Consider the following 19,341-nt stretch of genomic DNA (forward strand, 5'->3'; position numbering starts at 1 on the left):
AAATTGCTACCGCCACCTCTTTTTTTTTTTCTCACTTCGTCAATTTACCTCTTTGATCATAATTTTGATCACCCGTTCTATCTCCATATGTGTCCTGGTGTCAGATTTTGCTTTAGAATACTCCTGTGAAACCGCCTGGGACATTTTATCATGATAAGGGCACTATATAAATAGTTATTGCCGATAGCGTTCTTGCCTCTTGACTTACAAGATTCCGGGTTCATGTCCCACTTCAGGGTTTGAGCACTAACATCAAAACTGAATCTCCCAGTGAGTGCTGCACTATCGAAGGTGCTGTCCTCAGATGAAACCTTAAACCATGGCTTCAGCTTGCTGTTTAACAAATTAGCTGCTGTGTTTCCTACATTATAGCAGTGATTACACTTCAAAACTACTTCATTGGTAGTAAATTGTTTGTTTTTATATTACTTTGGCATGTTGTATTTCCGCAGGAGCTGACCAAAGCCCAGGGTCTGCTGGATCAGACTGCAGCAAAACTCAGTGAGAAGACCGAGTATTGCACTCAACTGGACAATAGTCTTAAGGAATACAAGGGGAAGCAACTGACCTCTGAGCAGAAAGTAGAACAACTGGAAACACAGATTAAGGTCAAAATTAAAACAACTTTAAAGTTTATCGATAAAGTTGATCCTGAAAAGTAGTGTATAATGTGCATAATAGTGTGCTCTATATGGTATGAGCTCGAGGGCTGAGAAAGGGACCGTATTTTTACTTTCGTTTTATATTGATATGTGCAATTTATATCACTAATTCATGGTATAAAGTCTTTTTCTGAGCTGAATAATAATTCTGGCTTTTCCAACAATACCCAAACCCCACAAATGAATAAAAAGAAGGCAATGTCAAAGGCAATATGATCGCACAATTGGTACATAGCGATCTTTTCTCTGCTGTGATGCTTGAGAGGTCACCAGAAGTTAACTGGGGATATAAATATATACTTCCGATAATAATTGGATCGGTCCTTTTTCTTATCACTGTTGGGATGACTGAAACCAGACTCTTGCATTTTTTTTTTCTAGGCTGCGTTTGCTGCCAGTGCTGTGCATGCGCAATTGTTCGCTGATAACAAGCCCAGATCAATGTCTGCCATCTTTATAGGGGCAACTATATTGCCTCATGAAACGCAGAAACACAACCTACAATCCGCTTGCATTACTGGGATAGTGAGACCGAATTTAAAAATAGTGACGTTATTGGATTTCTACACATGCGTAGATGGGTAATCAGCGGCCGTCTTGCTTGGCCACATTCTTGGCAGGAAACGGTGTTTTTTCTATCCCTCCCATTCTCAATTCCAATAAAATAGCCAGGTTTCTCAAGAGAGTGCTAATTACTATATGTGCGAAAGACAGACCCAACACTCCCCATATCACAGTAAAAGATCATTGTGATTTTTTTCCAACTGTCAGTGATGATGTGATGTTTTTCTTTAAAACAAACTGAAACAGTATTGCTGCAATGGAGATAAATATTATTTTCCCAAATCATCTTTATTGGAATTAGGCGAAGCCATTGATCAGAAACTGGGCCAGCTTTATAAATACTGTGGCTACGAGAGCAGCTGCAGCAAATAACTCAACTCCTAACTCCCCAAAGCCTGTCCAGCATCTACAAGGCACAAGTCATGGGTGTGAAGAAATACTCTCCACTTACCTGGATGAGTGCTGCTCCAACATCACTTGAAGCTTGACACCATCCAGGACAAAGCAGGCTGCTTGACTGGTCACCTACCATCTTAAGTATTCACTCCCTCCTCTACCATCAACGCACAGTGGCAGCAGTGTGTACAATATGCTAAATGCACTATTGCAACTCACCAAGCTTCTTTTGACCGCACCTTTGAAATCCATAACCTTCAACCACCACGAAAAACCCGGGTAGCAGATGCTTGGGTACACCACCACCCACAAGTTTCCCCTCAAGTCACTTACCATCCTGACGTGGAAATTTATTGCTCTTCCTTCACTGTTACTGAGTCAAAATCCTGCAACTCCTTCCTAATTTGCATCACATGCAGCGTGGTTCAAGAAGGCAGTTCACCATCACTTTTTTGAGGGCAACTTGAGATGGGCAACTAATGCTGTGCTGTCCATTTCCTGAGAATGAATTAATGAAAAGTTAAACTGCTTGGAGCCAGAAACTGATGGGCACCACCTCCATTAACCATTAGCGAGCAGATACCTGCATTAAAGCGCCCAAGGCAACAAAATGTCAAAATGAAGTTTACAGTGTATTGGGTATAACTTGATGGTTTTTGTAAATTTAAACCAAAATAAAGTTAGAACCCAGTTCACTAGTCCTCTGAATAAAACCATTTAGTAATCTTTAATTATAAAATGAGAGTTTTTACACCGAGACTGCTGAATTAGTTATTCCTGTGCAATAATGAGGCTGCTTCTTTTTTAGAAACTGGAATCTGACATTAAACAGGCCCGAGATGACCAAAGTCAGCTCCAAAAACAGCACTCCTCCCAAGAGAGCCAAATCAAAGAACTGAACCAACAGCTCAAGGCCGAGAAGGAAAAGTAAGGAGTGAGATTATTACTGTCTGTGTTGTTGGCTTGGAATCATTGTGCACCATTCGGCCCCTTGTATCTCTTTAGGGGCCTCACGGTAGCATGGTGGTTAGCATCAATGCTTCACAGCTCCAGGGTCCCAGGTTTGATTCCCGGCTGGGTCACTGTCTGTGTGGAGTCTGCACGTCCTCCCCGTGTGTGCGTGGGTTTCCTCCGGGTGCTCCGGTTTCCTCCCACAGTCCAAAGATGTGCGGGGTTAGGTGGATTGGCCATGCTAAATTGCCCGTAGTGTAAGGTTAATGGGGGGATTGTTGGGTTACGGGTATACGGGTTACGTGGGTTTAAGTAGGGTGATCATTGCTCGGCACAACATCGAGGGCCGAAGGGCCTGTTCTGTGCTGTACTGTTCTATGTTCTATGTTCTATCTGTACCGATTTTTTTGAAAGGTCTATTAGACTCGTTTCCCTGTTCTTTCCCCATAGCTCTGCAAAGTTCTCCTTTTCAAGTATGTATTTGATTCCATTTTGAAGCCGTTTCCATTGCCCTTCCCAACTGCAATCCAGGTCACAATAACTTGCTGTGCAGAAAAACAAGATCTCCCTTAATGTTAATGCTAATTATGCTAAATCTGTGTCCTCTACTAACGTTTCTGCCATTGTAAATACTTTCTCCCTATTTATTTAACCAGAAGGTCCCATGATTTAAAATGCCGCCATTAAATCACCCTTAACCTTCTAGCTTTAAGACGAACAATCTAATTGGGCACAGTACTCTAAGTTGGGGTACAACCAGTATTTTATAAAGCTTTACTCTAACTTTGGTGCATTTATTCTCTATCTCTCTATTAATATAGAACAAAGAACAAAAAAAATGTACAGCACAGGAACATGTCCTTCGGCCCCCCAAGCCTGCACTGACCATGCTGCCCATCTAACCTATAATCTTCTACACTTCTGGGGTCCATATCCTTCTATTGCCATCTTATTCATGCATTTGTCAAGATGCTCCTTAAACATTACTATTGTACGTGCTTCCACTACCATGTCCTCCAGCAGCTAGTTCCAGGCACCCACAATCCGCTGTGTAAAAAAACTTCCCTCGCACATCTCCTCTAAACTTTGCCCCTCACACCTTAAACCTATGTTCCCGAGTAATTGACCCCCCCCCCCCCCCCCCCCCCCCCCCCCCCGGCCCCAGGAAACAGCCTCTGACTATCCACTCTGTCCAAGCCTCTCATGATTTTGTACACTTCTATCAGGTCACCCCTCAAACCCCTCAATTTTAAATTATGCTCTGCTACCCAAGTCCAGGCCATTAAAATATATCATAAACATAAGAGCAGTGTTTCTAATACTAAAAAGCAAAATACTTTATCTACTGGAAATCTGAAATAATCTGTAGTTCTGAAGAGCAGTCGTATTCGACATGAAACATTATCTCTGCTTCTCTCTCCACAGATTCAGCCAGTGTTTCCAGCACTTTGTGTTTTTATTTTCGATCCTAATACTGAACCCAGGGGAGCACCAGTCCATATTACCCTCCTGTGCAGAAACAACCATTCAGCACTACTCTCTGTTCCTCAGCCAATCCCGCATCCATATTGTGACTGCCCTTTTCATCCCAGGGACTTTAACCCCAGTTGCATCTGTGGGTTGCACATTTGTTTTCAAAGTGCTGACCTTTCGAAGGCCCTGGAGGGAAAGGAGTACAGTTTGGACCTATGTGCAAAGGGTTAATATTTTCAGTTTATTGGCGACAGAGGTGTACGGAATTTGAATTGCGAATGTTTTCAACGGACATATTCACAAATTATTGCGCTGTTTTTGTAACTAACTTTTTTTTATTTCCAGTGTTTGTGGTATAAAGCAGGAACTGCAGGAGAAATCAGAGGCCCTGGACAAGACAAGGAAACAGGCACTGGGACACGAGAAAGAGCGAGCCCAGCTGGGCCAGGGGCTTGAGCGTCTGAAGGAGGATGCGAAGAAGAAGGAAGCGAGCGAGAGCCGACTGAAAGTGGAGCTCACGGCACTCAGACAAGAGAAAGAGGCTTCATCCAAGGAGCTGACGGAAACCAAGCACAGTCTCACTAAGTTTTCAAAGGCCTTTGCGGAAAAACAAGCAGAATTGGAGAAAGAGCGTCATTTGATGAAAGCTGCCAATGATGAGACGGTCAGTGTGTACTAGCTGCTTGGTAAATGTACATAACTTGGATTTTTTAAAAAATCATTCTTGTGGAGTGAACATTTATGACAAGGTTGGCATTTATTACCTTTCCCGAATTGCTCTCAATAAGGTAGTGGTGAGCCACGTTTAACCTGATAGGCCAGGTTGAGAGGATAGTTAGAGGTCGAGAACTTCCCTGTTGTGCAACTGCAATTACAAACCAGAAAAGGTAACGCCGATGGGTTTACTTGCCTGAAGACAATCCGGTTTTTAATGAGACATGCCAACACATTTACTGATGGCAGTCTTTTATTTCTCAGATTCTTTAGAAGGAAAATTAAACGTCTCCAAATTCCTGTGATATGACCCCCTATTCTCTGCATTATCAGTCCAGTCCTCTGGATTACTACTCCTGTCAACTACCATACTCAAAGGATTTCAACATGAATGACTTACCTGTGCTATAAAGTTGCTGAGTTTGACTTTTCTATTTTATTAGGAACATAGGAATTAGGAGCAGAAGTAGGCAATTCAACCTTTCGAGCCTGTTCTGCCATTCAATCAGATCATGCCTGTTTCCCATATCCCTTTAACCTGTTTTTATCAGAAATATTTCCATCTCCTTCTTGAAACTATTCAATGACTCAGATTCCACCGCATTATGGGACAGCGAGTTCCACAAATTCACCACACTCTGCGAGAAGTAGTTCCTCCTTATCTCAGTTCCATTACATCTAGCCAAAGTCTTGTGCCCCCAAGGCAGGTCCCAACAAAAGATTCTTGAGCCTGTTATTGATCAGGAGTACAATAAGAAGTCTTACAACACCAGGTTAAAGTCCAGTAGGTTTGTTTCGAATCACCAGGTTTTGGAGCACAGCTCCTTACTCAGGTGAGTGAAGAGGTGGGTTCCAGAAACATATATATAATATATATATATATATAAGAGTCAATGATGCAAGGCGATACTTTGATTGCGAGTCTGTGCAGGTAATTAAGTCTTTACAGGTCCAGACAGAGCAACTGGAGAGAGGGATAATCATAGGTTAAAGAGCCAACACAGAATCGCCGAGCAGAAATTTATAGCCAAGTTCTGCACACCTGAGTACAGCCTTAATCGGGCTGAAACCTCAAAATCCTACCAACTATCCTTCTTGAGACAATTCACGGGCGCGATTCTCCGCTCCCACGCCGGGTGGGAGAATCGTGGGAGGGCCGTTCTGGCACCCCCCATGATTCTCCCACCCTCCCCAAAAATGGCGTGTCGCGTTTTGCGACACGGCGCTCGGAGAATCGCGGGTCGCTGTTTTTCACGCCGACCCGCGATTCTCCGGCCCGGACGGGCCAAGCGGCCTGCCATTCCCGACCTGTTCACACCGGCGGCAACCACACTTGGTCGCTGCCGGCATGAACAGCATGCCAAATGTGAGTATGGGGCCTGTGGGGGGCGGAGAGGGGAGCGATCACCACAGCCGTGCTCGGGAGGGGACTGGCCTGCGATCGGTGCCCACCGATCGTCAGGCCGGCGTCTCCAAGGGACGCACTCTTTCCCCTCTGCCGCCCCGCAAGATCAAGCCGCTACGTCTTGCGGTGCAGAGGAGGGGAAGACGGCAACCGCGCATGCGTGGGTTGAAGCCGGCCAACCTGCGTATGCGCGGCTGCCATCATTAGGCGCCGCTGGCTGCGTCATTCTTGGCGCACCACCTTGACGCCAGCGTCAAGGCCCGGCGGCCGAGATTTATGGAACGCCGCTCCTAGCCCCCTGGAGGGAGAAGGGGGGGGGGGGAATAGGAGGCGAGGAGCGGCCTCCGACGCCGTCGTGAAACACTCCGGGTTTCACAACGGCGTCAGCCTTTGCGGAGAATTCTGCCCCACACCTCTTTAACCTGCGATTATCCCTCTCTCCAGTTGCTCCGTCTGGACCTGTAAAGACTTAATTACCTGCAAAGACTCGCATTCAAAGTATCATCTTGCATCATTGACTTTGTCTATATATGTTACTGTAACCCACCTCTTCATTCACCTGAGGAAGGAGCAGTGCTAGTGTATGAAACAAACCTGTTAGATTTTAACTTGGCATTGTAAGACTTCTAACTGTGCTCACCCCAGTCCAATGCTGGCATCCCCACATCTTGATCAGGAGTGACAAAGGTGGTTTCTTGTTATCCTCCTCATGCTTATCTCATGCTCATCTTAGGACGGTCTTCTCTGAGGCTCGGCGAAAGATACCAAATTGTCTTTTAAATGCAAAAACTGGAAATGATCATTGTACTTGATTCAGGAATGGAGAGGTAAAACATGGAGGAGACCAGACTATATCAAGTTATTTTCACTCGGTGGTAAAATTGATTAAAATCAAAAGTGTGAAAACTGTTCACGATGAGTTAAACTTGCTTAGTAAATACATTTAAACAAAACACCTGCATTTATATAGGTCCTTCAAGCCATTCAGGGTCTGTTGATGTGTTAGAATGTAGAAAACAGTATAGCTAATTTGTGCACAGCAAGCTTCTACAATTAGTAATGTGTTACGATCCTATTAGGGGCTGTTAATGTTTAAAGAGAAATCCGAACACCTTGGGCGGGATTCTCCCCTACCCGGCGGGGCGGGGGGGTCCCGGCGGGACGGAGTGGCGTGAACCACTCCGGCGTCGAGCTGCCCCAAAGGTGCAGAATCCTCCGCACCTTCAGGGTCTAGGCCTGCCCCGGAGTGGTTTGCGCCCCGCTGGCTGGCGGGGAAGAGGCTTGGCGCCACATCAACCAGTGCCGAAGGGCCTCCGCCGGCCAGCGCGAGTTGGCGCATGCGCAGTAGTGCCAGCGCGTGCTGGTGTCATCCCCGCGCATGCGCAGAGGGCTTCATTTCCGCACTGGCAATGGCGGACTGCTACAGCCGCCGGTGCCGAACAATAGAGTTCCCCTATATCACAGGCCCGCCCGCAGATCGGTGGGCCCCGATCGCGGGCCAGGCCACTGTGGAGTCACCTCCCGGGGCCAGCCCCCCCCCCCCCCCCCCCCCAAAGAATCTTGGAGGCCGCCTGCGCCGCCAGGTCCCGCCGGTAACGATCTACTCCAATTTACGCCGGCGGGACTTCGGCCCACCGCAGGCCAGAGAATTCGGGCAGCTCCAGGGCCCATTGAGTCGCAGCGGACCCCGCTATTCTCCAAGGCGGGTGGCACGGCTCACGTGGGCCGATTTTTGGGGGGGGGTGGCAGGAGAATTTGGAGGACGGTGGAGGCAGGATTCATGCCGACCCCCGGCGATTCTCCGACCCAGCGGGGGGTTCGGAGAATCCCGCCCCTTGTGATTAATGGAGCCACGAGACATCACGTTTTTAAACAAAAACAACTTTTATTGTATATAAGAATTAAATAAAGCAAGACTCGTGAATGCCTCAGCTCCTTGTCCTGGTTGCTGGTAGATACCCAACCGCCTTCTCACAACATCCAAGCTAATTCCGCTGACTGCTTTCTGTCACAAGCTCAGTGAGGATCATTATAGATTTCTTCCTCCCACGGAAAACTAGGCAAGTCTTCCACCTGCTGTTCCCTTACGAAATCCAAACAAGATTGAGTCCTACCTGTGTTGCTGCAGTGAACAGTAAAGTTAGCATTTTCTCTGCTCAAAGCGCAGGTCTGACAAACAATTGCCTCCTGTTATCTCTCTCAATCCAGTGAGATGCAGTGTGCACCAAAGCAAAACTGCAGCTGCCTGCTTTCTGATCAAATGTCTAGATAACTAATGAAACTTCTAGCCACTACAGCCCATCTCTATGACAATGATTTTGGATTTCCTCGAACAGAAATGAAAACAAATGATTTTACCTTCAACACAATCTTGTGATTTTCCAAATCCTTATGAATAATTCCAATCACTAATGGGGTATTACAACTCTCTTTCTAAGTATTGCTAGCTTTTAGCTTCTTCAATGCAGATAATGGGTCATATGTTCAGTATTAACACTTCTGACACTCATCATAAATATAAATATAAGTTAGCTTTTAACTGTGAATAACCTCGGACTTGTTTGAGTTGTATTTATCAATTTCTGAATGTGATAACCCCCTATACATACAACTAAAACTTTAATTCCTGAAACTAAAAGTCGTATGCCAAAACATGAATTATGGGGCGGAATTCTCCAACCCCCCCGCAGGGTCGGAGAATCGCCCGGGGCCGGCATAAATCCCGCCCCCGCCGTGGCCGGAATTCTCTGCCACCCGGGGATTGGCGGAGGCAGGAATCATGGCCCGCGGCGATTCTCCAGCCCGCGATGGGCCGAAGTCCCGCCACTGACGGGCCAATCCCGCCGACGTGGTGGCAGCGGGTTTTGCGGCATCCTGGGGGGCACGCGGGGCAATCGGACCCCGGGGGGTGCCCCCACGGTGGCCTGGCCCGCGATCGGGGCCCACCGATCGGCGGGAGGGCCAGTGCCGTGGGGGCACTCTTTTTCTTCCGCTGCCACCACGACCTCCACCATGGCGGAGGCGGAAGTGAACCCACCTACCGCGCATGCGCCGGTGGTGACGTCAGCGACCGCTGATGCACCGGCGCATGCACGAATCGGCGAAGGCCTTTCGGGCGGCAGGCGTCAAAGGCCGTTGGCTCCGGTTTTGGCGCCAGTCGGCGTGGCGCCAACCACTCCGGCGCGGGCCTAGCCCCTAAAGGTACGGAGAATTCCGCACCTTTGTGGAGGTCCGACGCTGGAGTGGTTGGCGCCACTCCACCACGCCGGGACCCCGACCCCCCCCCCCCCCCCCCCCCCCCCCCCCCGGCCCCGCCGGGTAGGGGAGAATCCAGGCCATGAACTAGATTTTTGGGGCAAATCTAAAAATGACCAGATCATCTGTTTATGATAATCGAGATGTAAAATTTAGACGAGGCACTAGGAAGAGTTATCAAACAATCATTAAATTTATCTAAAAATCCTTTTTCTAAAAGAAAGGCTAGCTGACTAGATGATTTGACATTCAATATATTTATATGAATTTTTAAAAAAAAGACGAGATGACTAGATTATTTAATCATGGATAAATAGTATTTAAGAAGCTTATTTGTTTTCTTTATGATAACAAGGCATTATGACTGATTGGTACAATAAAATTCTACCCTCTCCATTTCTAGTGACTCCACAGATTGCATAATGTGATCCAGAAACTTGCACAAAAATGCAGACTGATACTCCACCGCAGTGCCGGGGGGTGCTGCACTGTCAGAGGTACCGTCTGTTTGATGAGATTGAAATCAAGGGCCCAACTTCTCTTTCAGGTGGATGTAAAGGATCCCATGTCAAAGGGGACTATGGGCATGCTCCCCATTGTCCTGGTTAATATTCATCCTCGACCAGTTTCACTAAAGCAGAGAAACACGAGGCCATTTATCTCATGGATGTTTCTGGAATTTTGTAGAGTGCCAATTGGCAGCCACACTTCTACATTACAACAGTGACTACACTTCAAAAATATACATCATTGGGTGGAAAGCATCTTAGAGAGCCCTTTATAAATCCCAGTCTTTTTGTTTGCCCGGTTCTGCCTTGAACCAGCAGGTTATCTGAACGCCAAGCCTGTCAGTATTTCACTCCAACACCGCTTTACTGGGGAAGCGGTTTCACTCCTTCAGGAGTAACTGATTTCAATTCCTGTTTGTTTAGGAAAAATCATACGAGCAAGCCAAACAAGAGTTGCGGAAGAAGTTTGAGAGTGCAACCAATGAAGTGAATGAGCTGAAGAGTTTGGTGCAGCGGAAAGAAGAGGTGAGCAAAATGGGATTGCCTTCAAATCTACGCCATCCGATCTGTAGGATTTCCCTGTGTGCATCCGGTGATGGAAATAGTTCAGTAACACCGGGTTGTCACACGATGGATAAATAACTCCACTTATCAGAGCAATTGTTGAAATGGTTTGTATGTCGCCAGGTTGTGATGGGAGGTCCTGTCAACTGCAGCTACAGTGGGAATGAGCGCTTTAGTTGGCTGCCCAGGAAAGCAAAATACTGCGGATGCTGGAAATAAATTACAAACAGAAATAGCAGGAGCAGCATCTGTGAAGAAACAATATTTCAGGTTTATGAATGTTCTTCAGAACTGGAAAAAGTTAGTTCTGGCCATTCAGCAACTTCTGTTCTTTTAAATAAATCTTTTAATTTCAGTGTGAATGTTTTGAAAACGTTGAAATGCTGCATTGCGATCTCACTAAATGTTAACACTTTCTGATGTAGGTAGTGGTGGCTTATTTGTCCAGGGGGTATGATTCTTGCTTTGGGTGCTGCAGTCAGAGAGCTTGTGAGAGGGATCGGGTTCAAATCCCGGAGAAGGCCTATGCTGTTGTTCTGGGCGGCATGGTGGTGCAGCGGTTAGCACTGCTGCCTCACTGCGCCAGGGACCCGGATTCAATTCCGACCTTGGGTGACTGACTGCCTGCAGTTTGTACTTTCTCCCCATATCTGCGTGGGTTTCCTCCTGGTTTCCTCCCACAGTCCAAATATGTGCAGGTTCGGTGGGATAATAATAATAACCTTTTATTGTCACAAGTATGAAGTTACTGTGAAAAGCCCCTAGTCGCCACATTCCGCCGCCTGTTCGGGTAAGCTTGTCCAGAAATTGAACCCGTGCTGCTGGCCTTGTTCTGCATCACAAACCAGCTATATAGCCCACTGAGCTAAACCCGCCATGATAGGGTGAGGAGTGGGCCTAGATAAGGCGCTCTTTCAGACGGTTGATTCAGATTTGATGGGTCAAATAGCTTCCTTCTGCGCTGTAGGAATTCTATGGAAACATTAAAAATATTCTTTTCTGTATTTTTAAAAAATCTTGGTTCTTGTGTCCTATTTCCAGAGCTGTTGGTGATGGTGAAATCTAATTGGTGGGAACTTGTAAGATACAAATAACAGGAACAGTGCATCCCAGAGTGGTGTGAACTTGGAAAGTGAAAGAATTTTACATCTTCAAGGTGACGGGAGCTGCTTGAATTGCTCCTGCAGAGACACGGCACTGATGTGACGGGCTGAATTCCATGATCCTATGACCGCTCTATCTCTGTAACCTCCTCCAGCCCTTCAACCCTTCAAAACCTTTCTCTTCCAAATCTGGCTCTGCGTGCTTGATTTTAATTGCTCCACCGTTGGCAGCAATGCCTTCAGCTGCTGAGGCCCCAAAATCTGTAATTACTCTCCTAAACCTCTGTGCCTCTTTCTCCTAAACCTCTGTGCCTCTGTCTCCTTGTGACACTCCTTAAAAACTTCCATGTTCAGAACCAGGAAACATAATCATCGTATCCAGGCCAGACTGTGTAGTACTGAACTCAGAAGGACATTGCCCCACAAAAGGTAGTGGATAACTAGAACTTCCTCTTCCAGAAGCGTTGTATTTGCTGGGAGTCAAGTAAAAATTTCAAGACTGAGATTGATAGATGTTTGTTAGGTATGGGTACCAAGCAATATGGAGTAAAGGTGGGTAAATGGAATTGGGGTACAGATAGTTAAATGGTGGTGCTGGCTTGGGGTGGGGTGCGAGGTTGGGGGGGTGGGGGTGGCGCTGAGTGACCTCCTGTTCCCACATTACAAGATAGATACAAATGAAAGACCAATCGGCCCTCCTATTTGCTTGCTTTTGCTCCATTGTTGAATTTCCTGAACCCCTTTGATCTGTCCAGCCCTGTTTTATGGAGTATTTGCACTTCCTGCTCATGTCCAATAAATCCCAATTGCCTGCATTGCCTCATCTTCTGCTCACTTTGATATTTTGCCCGATTTCTTTCTGAGCTGCCTCCCCATGTTTAGAGATCCCCCTTCCCCCTTTCATTTCATTTCATTTTCCTAGTTTGCAAGGTTGAACCAGTTGTCATTCAGGTTTTTAAACCAAGTCACTAAAATAAATTAGAAATACTGTAAATCCCATCAAGTGCTTGCGTTTAAATAGAGATTTCAACATACTAAAACATCCCACAGTATTGTCACAGGGATGTAATCAGACACAAATTGATACTGAGCCAAAGAAGGAGCCTTGAGAATGGGCAGAGTTCCTCCAACGTGCCAAGAACTTGTTTTCCCCTCAACCGCTCTTAAGAAATACACAAATTTCCAAGAGCTGTATAGCAATCCCAGGTGGTCAAAATGCCACCACCCACCCAAATATTACGCCAAATAGAATTAATAACTGTGATATAAACCTGGGTAGCAGCTTTCTGAAGGCCCCTTTAACCATTGCATTTCATATGAGGTCGAAGGAAATGTGTCAAACATCTCCGTTATAGAAGGGAGGCCGAGAGTGGCACCAACAAAGCAAAGTGCTGCTTGGATTGAAGGGAAATGAAAGATTCGAAGGGAGCAAGATTTTCAATCTCTATGGGAGAGAATATTGGGGGCTAACTTGTATTGGGAGCTAACTTTTGTATTGGTTACCTGGAACGGGGTTCAGGGTGATACCTGGCTCGGCAGTTCTGGATGTCCCAGAATCTGAAGGACATCTGAAACATCCCAACCTCCTTTCCAAGCTCATGGCTGAAAGCAGTTAAAATGTTGTCTGCACGGCACATGATGGGTCAAATGTCCTGCACAGTCACAAAGGACTTACTATTCCTCATCCTAAATGTAATGATGGTGCTTCTTATTTCAGCTTGAGAAGCAGCTGAAGACGAGCACTGACGGACTAACAGCCCAAACGGTCAGGCTGCAAGAGTGTTTGAAAGAGAAGCAGAAAGCTGAACAACAACTACACACAAAACTGAAAGAATCACTGGAAAAGCAGGAGCAGCAGAAGAAGGAACATGAGGCCCAGCTGAAAGACTTAAAAATGGAACTTTCTCAAAAGGTGCACCATTTTAGGAGGCTTTAAAGCAAGTAATAGTAAGATTACAGTTCAGTCTTTTACTCATTTTATGGTGTCTGGGAAGCGATCGCCAGTGTATAGTCTTGATTTCCCCGGTGATTGATATAAATCCCACGGCACTATTCAAACAGCAGCAGGACAGCTCTTCTCAATGTCCTGGTCAATATTATTATTCTCTGACCCAAAGGTGGCATGGTGGCACAGTGGTTAGCACTGTTGCCTCGCCGCGCCAGGGACCAGGGTTCGATTCCAACCTTGGGTGACTATCTGTGGAGTTTGCATGCTCTCCCTGTGTCTGTGTGTCTCCTCTGGGTGCTCTGGTTTTCTCCCACAAAGATGTGCAGGTTAGGTGGGGCTATGGAGATAGGGCGGGGAAGTGGGCCCAGGTGAGTACTCTTTCAGAGGGTCGGTGCAAGCCTCCTTCTGCACTGTTGAAATTCTGTGGAGGTTATCCAGTCATGATCACATTTCTATTTGTAGGAGTTTGCTATCCGTATATTGGTTAAACCCATTTCCCACGTTGCAACAATGATTGCACTCCAAAACTATGTCATTGCCTGTCAAGCAAGTCATGAAAGGTGCTACACTAATCTCCATTTTTCTTTTACTCTCTCTCATTCTCTCACTTTTTTCACTTGCTCTCTTTTCTCACTCTTTCTCGTTCTCTCTCTTGCTCTTGTCCACATTTTTTTCTCTCTCTCGTGTGCATGCCCTTGTAACCATCTACACCCAATGTAAAAAGGGTACAACTGGTCTTTGTTTTCTATTTTCTGTTCAGGCTGACACACTGCCCAAACTGCAGCAGCAGCTGGCATTGCTGAACGAGCAGCTGTCTGTGAATGAAGGGAAGCTTTCGGAGCTGCAGAAGGATTACCAAGCCTCTCAAACCAACCTGGCCAAGCTTCAGTCTGATATTTACGGGAAAGAATCGGAACTGTCTTCAACCAGACATGACCTAAAGGTAAATTAATTAATTCCCCCCACCCTCTGTTTTTCCAGGGGGAGGGGTGTTTGTGCATCAGCTGCCAGCAGTTTCCAGAATTAAGTGGGGCATGATTACCCTCTGTTTCTGGCTCCTTGTTAAGATAAGTTTTTACCTGCATGTTCCTTCAGCAGCCTCCAGCTACCCCTTTGAGGGTGGATGCCTATGTTACATTTCAGCCCGAGAAACTAGTCAGAGGGATGTACAATGCCAGCTCTGACTAGTTTGGAGACAAACTTGTCAAACTGTTGCTTAAATTTTGGTCCTATCTTCTGTGGCTAGGTGGGTAGAATTTTTTTCTGAGTCAAGAGGTTGTGGGTTCACATTCTATCTAAAGACTTGACACATAAATCCAGGCTGATATTCCAGTGCAGTACTGAGGCTTGATTGTCCACTTCCATAGACATAAAGGACCCAGAGACACCACTTTGAAGAAGAGATGGGCAGTTCCCCCTTTTGTCCTGGCCAATATTTATCCCTCAATCAATATTACTAAAACACACTATCTGGTCATTATTTCACTGCTGTCTGTGGGAGCTTGCTGTGTGCCAATGGGCAGCCCGGTAGCACAGTTTTTAGCATTGTTGCTTCACAGCACCAGGGGCACAGGATCGATTCCTGGCTTGGGTCACTGTCTATGCAGAGTCTGCACCTTGTCCCTGTGTCTGCATGGGTTTCCTCCAAGCATTCCGGTTTCCTCCCACAAATCCCGAAAGATGTGCTTGTTAGGTGAATTGGACATTCTGAATTCTCCCTCCATGTACCCGAACAGGTGCCGGAATGTGACGACTAGGGGATTTTCACAGTAACTTAATTGCAGTGTTAATGTAAGCCTACTTGTGACACTAATAAAGATTATTATTAGTATAAATCGGCTCCCACATTTCCTGTACTACAACAGTGGCTTCACTTCAAAATGTACTTCACTGGCTGCAAAACATTTGGGATTTGAGTTTGTACAAGGTGCTATTGAAATACAAGTTATTCTTTTCATTTTGAAATTGGTGCAGGGCCCATATTGATTCTGAAATGAAGCTCAATTCAGGTACGTACCACAGCCACTGAAAAAATGACACCAAATGCCCACTAAAATTGCCATCAACTAAGTTGAATTTCTGCCCTCCGTTAATTTTATGTAATTTTCTCCCCCCTCTCTCTCTCTCTCACACTCACTCACACTCACTCACTCACACTCACACACCTCACTCACTCACTCTCACTCACTCACACACTCACTCACACACACTCACTCACTCACTCACTCACACTCACCTCACTCACTCACTCACTCACTCACTCACTCACTCTCACTCACTCACACTCACTCACTCACTCACACTCACTCACTCACTCACTCACTCACTCACTCACTCACACTCACTCACACTCACTCACTCACTCACTCACTCACTCACTCACTCACTCACTCACTCACTCACTCACTCTCCCTCTCTCCCTCTCTCCCTCTCTCCTTCTCTCCTTCTCTCCTTCTCTCCTTCTCTCTCTCTCTCCTTCTCTCTCTCTCTCCCTCCCTCTCTCTCTATCCCACTCACACTCTCTCTCTCTCTCTCTTTCTCTCTCACACTCTCTCTCTCTCTCTCTCTCTCTAACCCACTCACACTCTCTCTCTCTCTCTAACCCACTCACACTCTCTCTCTCTAACCCACTCTCTCTCTCTCTCTCCTCCCTCTCTCTCTCTCCCCCTCTCTCTCCCTCTCTCTCTCCCACTCTCTCTCTCTTTCTCTCTCACTCTCTCTTTCTCTCTCTCTCTCTCTAACCCACTCACACTCACTCTCTCTCTATCCCACTCACACTCTCTCTCTCCCTCTCTCTAACCCACTCACACACTCTCTCTCTCTCTCTCTATCCCACTCACACTCTCTCTCTAACCCACTCACACTTTCTCTCTCTCCCTCTCTCTCTATCCCACTCACACACTCTCTCTCTCTCTTTCTCTCTCACACTCTCTCTCTCTCTCTCTTTCTCTCTCACACTCTCTCTCTCTCTCTCTCCCACTCACACTCTCTCTCTCTCTCTCTCTAACCCACTCACACTCTCTCTCTCTCTCTCTCTAACCCACTCACACACTCTCTCTCTCTCTCTCTTTCTAACCCACTCACACTCTCTCTCTCTCTCTCTCTAACCCACTCACACACACTCTCTCTCTCTCTCTCTCTCTGGCAGTGATTTCTGTATGATTGGCAATGGCTGGTGGGTTGAACCAATGTCCTGAACTCCTGTTTTTCACAAGGGTGATATGTTGATTGTGGCCTGGACAAGCCAAATGTGTTTGAGCAGCAGAGCTTCCATAATGAATGGCGAACTATGGAACCGTATTCACATTCCAGACCTTGCAACAGCACAGGATGAATGCATCAGAGTCTCAGCCATTTCACTCACTCACTGAGACACTCTTCTCCCCTCCCCCCCCCCCCCCCCCCACCCACCCACCCACATGCACCAATGAAACTGGTCGAAATACACCATTGTCAGTGCCGTTCTTCTCGCTATCACCCTGCCCATGCCCATCTTTTACAGCGATGCTGCATTCAGCACTATTGGGAGATGATGGATTATACCCATGGTGTGTGTCATTTTTGGAATTGATGTCGCCTATCATGGCTGGAGAGATGAATTTGTGATTGGCAGTCCGCAGCTAGCACAGATGAAGAGGGTTGGCCAATATCAACTGATGTTTAGTTTCTCTGGCAGCCTCTCTTTTCCACCAATTGTTCTGCTTTTTTTCCACCATTTCTTCTGCTTTTTCTTTGCCCTTCCTGCCTGCTTGTCTGCACTCCAGACAGCAGTGCAGACTTCCATGCATCATCTCCGATCCCAGTTAACTTGAGGTCTCGCTTTGAGACATCTTTGTATTGCAGACGTGGGTGATCTGTTGGTTTTGTGCCAACAGCAAACTTTCCATACAAAGTGAGAGCGGCAGCAGGCTACTTGGCCCCTCGAGCCTGCTCCACCATTCAATATGATCATGGCTGAACTGGTACGGGCGGCACGGTACCACAGTGGTTAGCACCAGCGCCAGGGTCCCAGGTTCGATTCCCGGTTTGGGTCACTGTCTCTGTGGTGCCTGCATGTTCTCCCCTTGTCTGCGTGGGTTTCCTCCGGGTGCTCCGGTTTCCACCCACAAGTCCTGAAAGACGTGCTTGTTAGGTGAATTGGACATTCTGAATTCTCCCTCGGTGTACCCGAACAGGCGCCGGAGTGTGGCAACTAGGGGCTTTTCACAGTAACTTCATTGCAGTGTTAATGTAAGCCTACTTGTGACAATAATAAAGATTATTATAATCTTAAATCGGTGACCCCTTATTTTTAAACTGTTTCTAGATTACCCCACAAGATGAAACAATGATGGTGATTGAGTGTTAAATATTGGCCAACACACCAGGGAGAACTGCCCTGTTCTTCTTCAAATAATGTTATGGGACCATTTACATCGACCTCAAGAGGGCAGATGGGGCCTCCTTTTATAACGTCTTATCCTGAAAGACGGCACCTCCAACAGTCCTGCACTTCCAATGAAATGTGCTGAATATCCGCCTGGACCTCCTAGAAGCAAAGGAGAGTTAAAATTAATAGTTAATTCATAGTTAATTGATAGGTAATTCATAGTTAATTGATAGATAATTCCAACTTGGAATTTGAAATTACGGATCATATCTTTCGGTCCCCAAATGGTATCATCCCAAGTTAGACTACGGGATCCCTTGGAAGTCCCAAAACTCAAACTCTGCGAATTGCTGGGAAGTTTGAACTTCCCAGTGCCCTCTGGAAAAAGCCTGAGTTAGAGTCAGAGCCTTCGGACAGTTCTGACTGACTTGTTTGGATAGTTACCCAGGTAATAATAGAAAGAAAAATCCTCGTCTAACTCCTGGGTAACTGTACATCTGACACTCCAATTACTCACACTGACTCCCACCACCCTACTCCTTTACCCACCTGAACACTTCTACACTTCTACCCGTTCACTCCTACACTAACAAACTGAAAAACTGTTCAACTGTCCCAGATCTTCAGTATGTCAGTGAACATTTATAAGAATATGGCAGCATATGCTGTAAAAAGGGAGTGTGGATGTACCCCTGAGCACTACAAGAAAGCAGTTAGATTGAAGGTATTTCTGAATAAGAAGGATCTGAAGTTCTGGCGTGGAGCAGGAAAACAGGGGTGGAGCAGCAATCTGACGGTGATCGTCGTTCCTCGGCTGATTCAAGCCATTATGCCAGCTTTGATTAATTTGAGGAACTCCTAAATTCATCTTTCTATGCCCAGAGAGGCAGCAGTTTAAAGTTGCACAGTATCTTCATTGAGTTTTAGGTATATTTTATAAGCACACTCTGGGGCATCCTTGACTCACATTGTCAGGTGACCAGTCAGTATGACATTCAGCACAGTGTCTCCTGTTCCCTCACTTGTGACTCGAAGCCCATTTGCTCAGTGACGTTGTGACCTCGAGGCCTGACTTCACCAATCTAATTTTGTTAAGCCAGACCGCCAGGTCATTGGTCACTCCAGAAAAGTGGGTGATAAGAATGTTTTATTATGCACCGCGATGTAGTGTCTGTAATGGGATGTCTGAAAGGGTAGTCAATTTCAAAAGGATATTGGATAAATTCTTGATAAGGACTTGCAGAACAGGGGGAGGGAGGGGGGGTGGGTGGGAGAGCAGCGAGTGAGACTAATTAAATAGCCCCTTCAAAGGGATGGTACAGGCACAGTGGGCCGAATGGTGGCCCCCTATGCTGAACGATTCTGGATGGTAAAGCATGGCAGTAAAAGTCACATTTAAATAGTTTGAATGATCATGCGCTTGTTAAT

At 46.4% G+C, this 19,341-nt stretch overlaps 1 protein-coding gene across 6 annotated transcripts in view; it reads left to right on the forward strand.

Annotated features, from left to right (window-relative positions):
* The window catches only part of eea1 (early endosome antigen 1), a 142,556-nt gene that overhangs the window by 98,707 nt on the left and 24,508 nt on the right, over positions 1 to 19,341 (forward strand). For all 6 annotated transcript variants that reach the window (XM_038810968.1, XM_038810972.1, XM_038810969.1 and 3 more), the window contains 6 exons: positions 453 to 608; positions 2,431 to 2,549; positions 4,392 to 4,710; positions 10,353 to 10,454; positions 13,314 to 13,508; positions 14,305 to 14,487. In XM_038810968.1, the coding sequence (XP_038666896.1) occupies positions 453 to 608; positions 2,431 to 2,549; positions 4,392 to 4,710; positions 10,353 to 10,454; positions 13,314 to 13,508; positions 14,305 to 14,487 (1,074 nt within the window). The remainder of the gene's footprint in view (positions 1 to 452; positions 609 to 2,430; positions 2,550 to 4,391; positions 4,711 to 10,352; positions 10,455 to 13,313; positions 13,509 to 14,304; positions 14,488 to 19,341) is intronic.

This window comes from Scyliorhinus canicula, chromosome 11 (assembly GCF_902713615.1).
Source record: "Scyliorhinus canicula chromosome 11, sScyCan1.1, whole genome shotgun sequence".
NCBI lineage: Eukaryota > Metazoa > Chordata > Chondrichthyes > Carcharhiniformes > Scyliorhinidae > Scyliorhinus > Scyliorhinus canicula.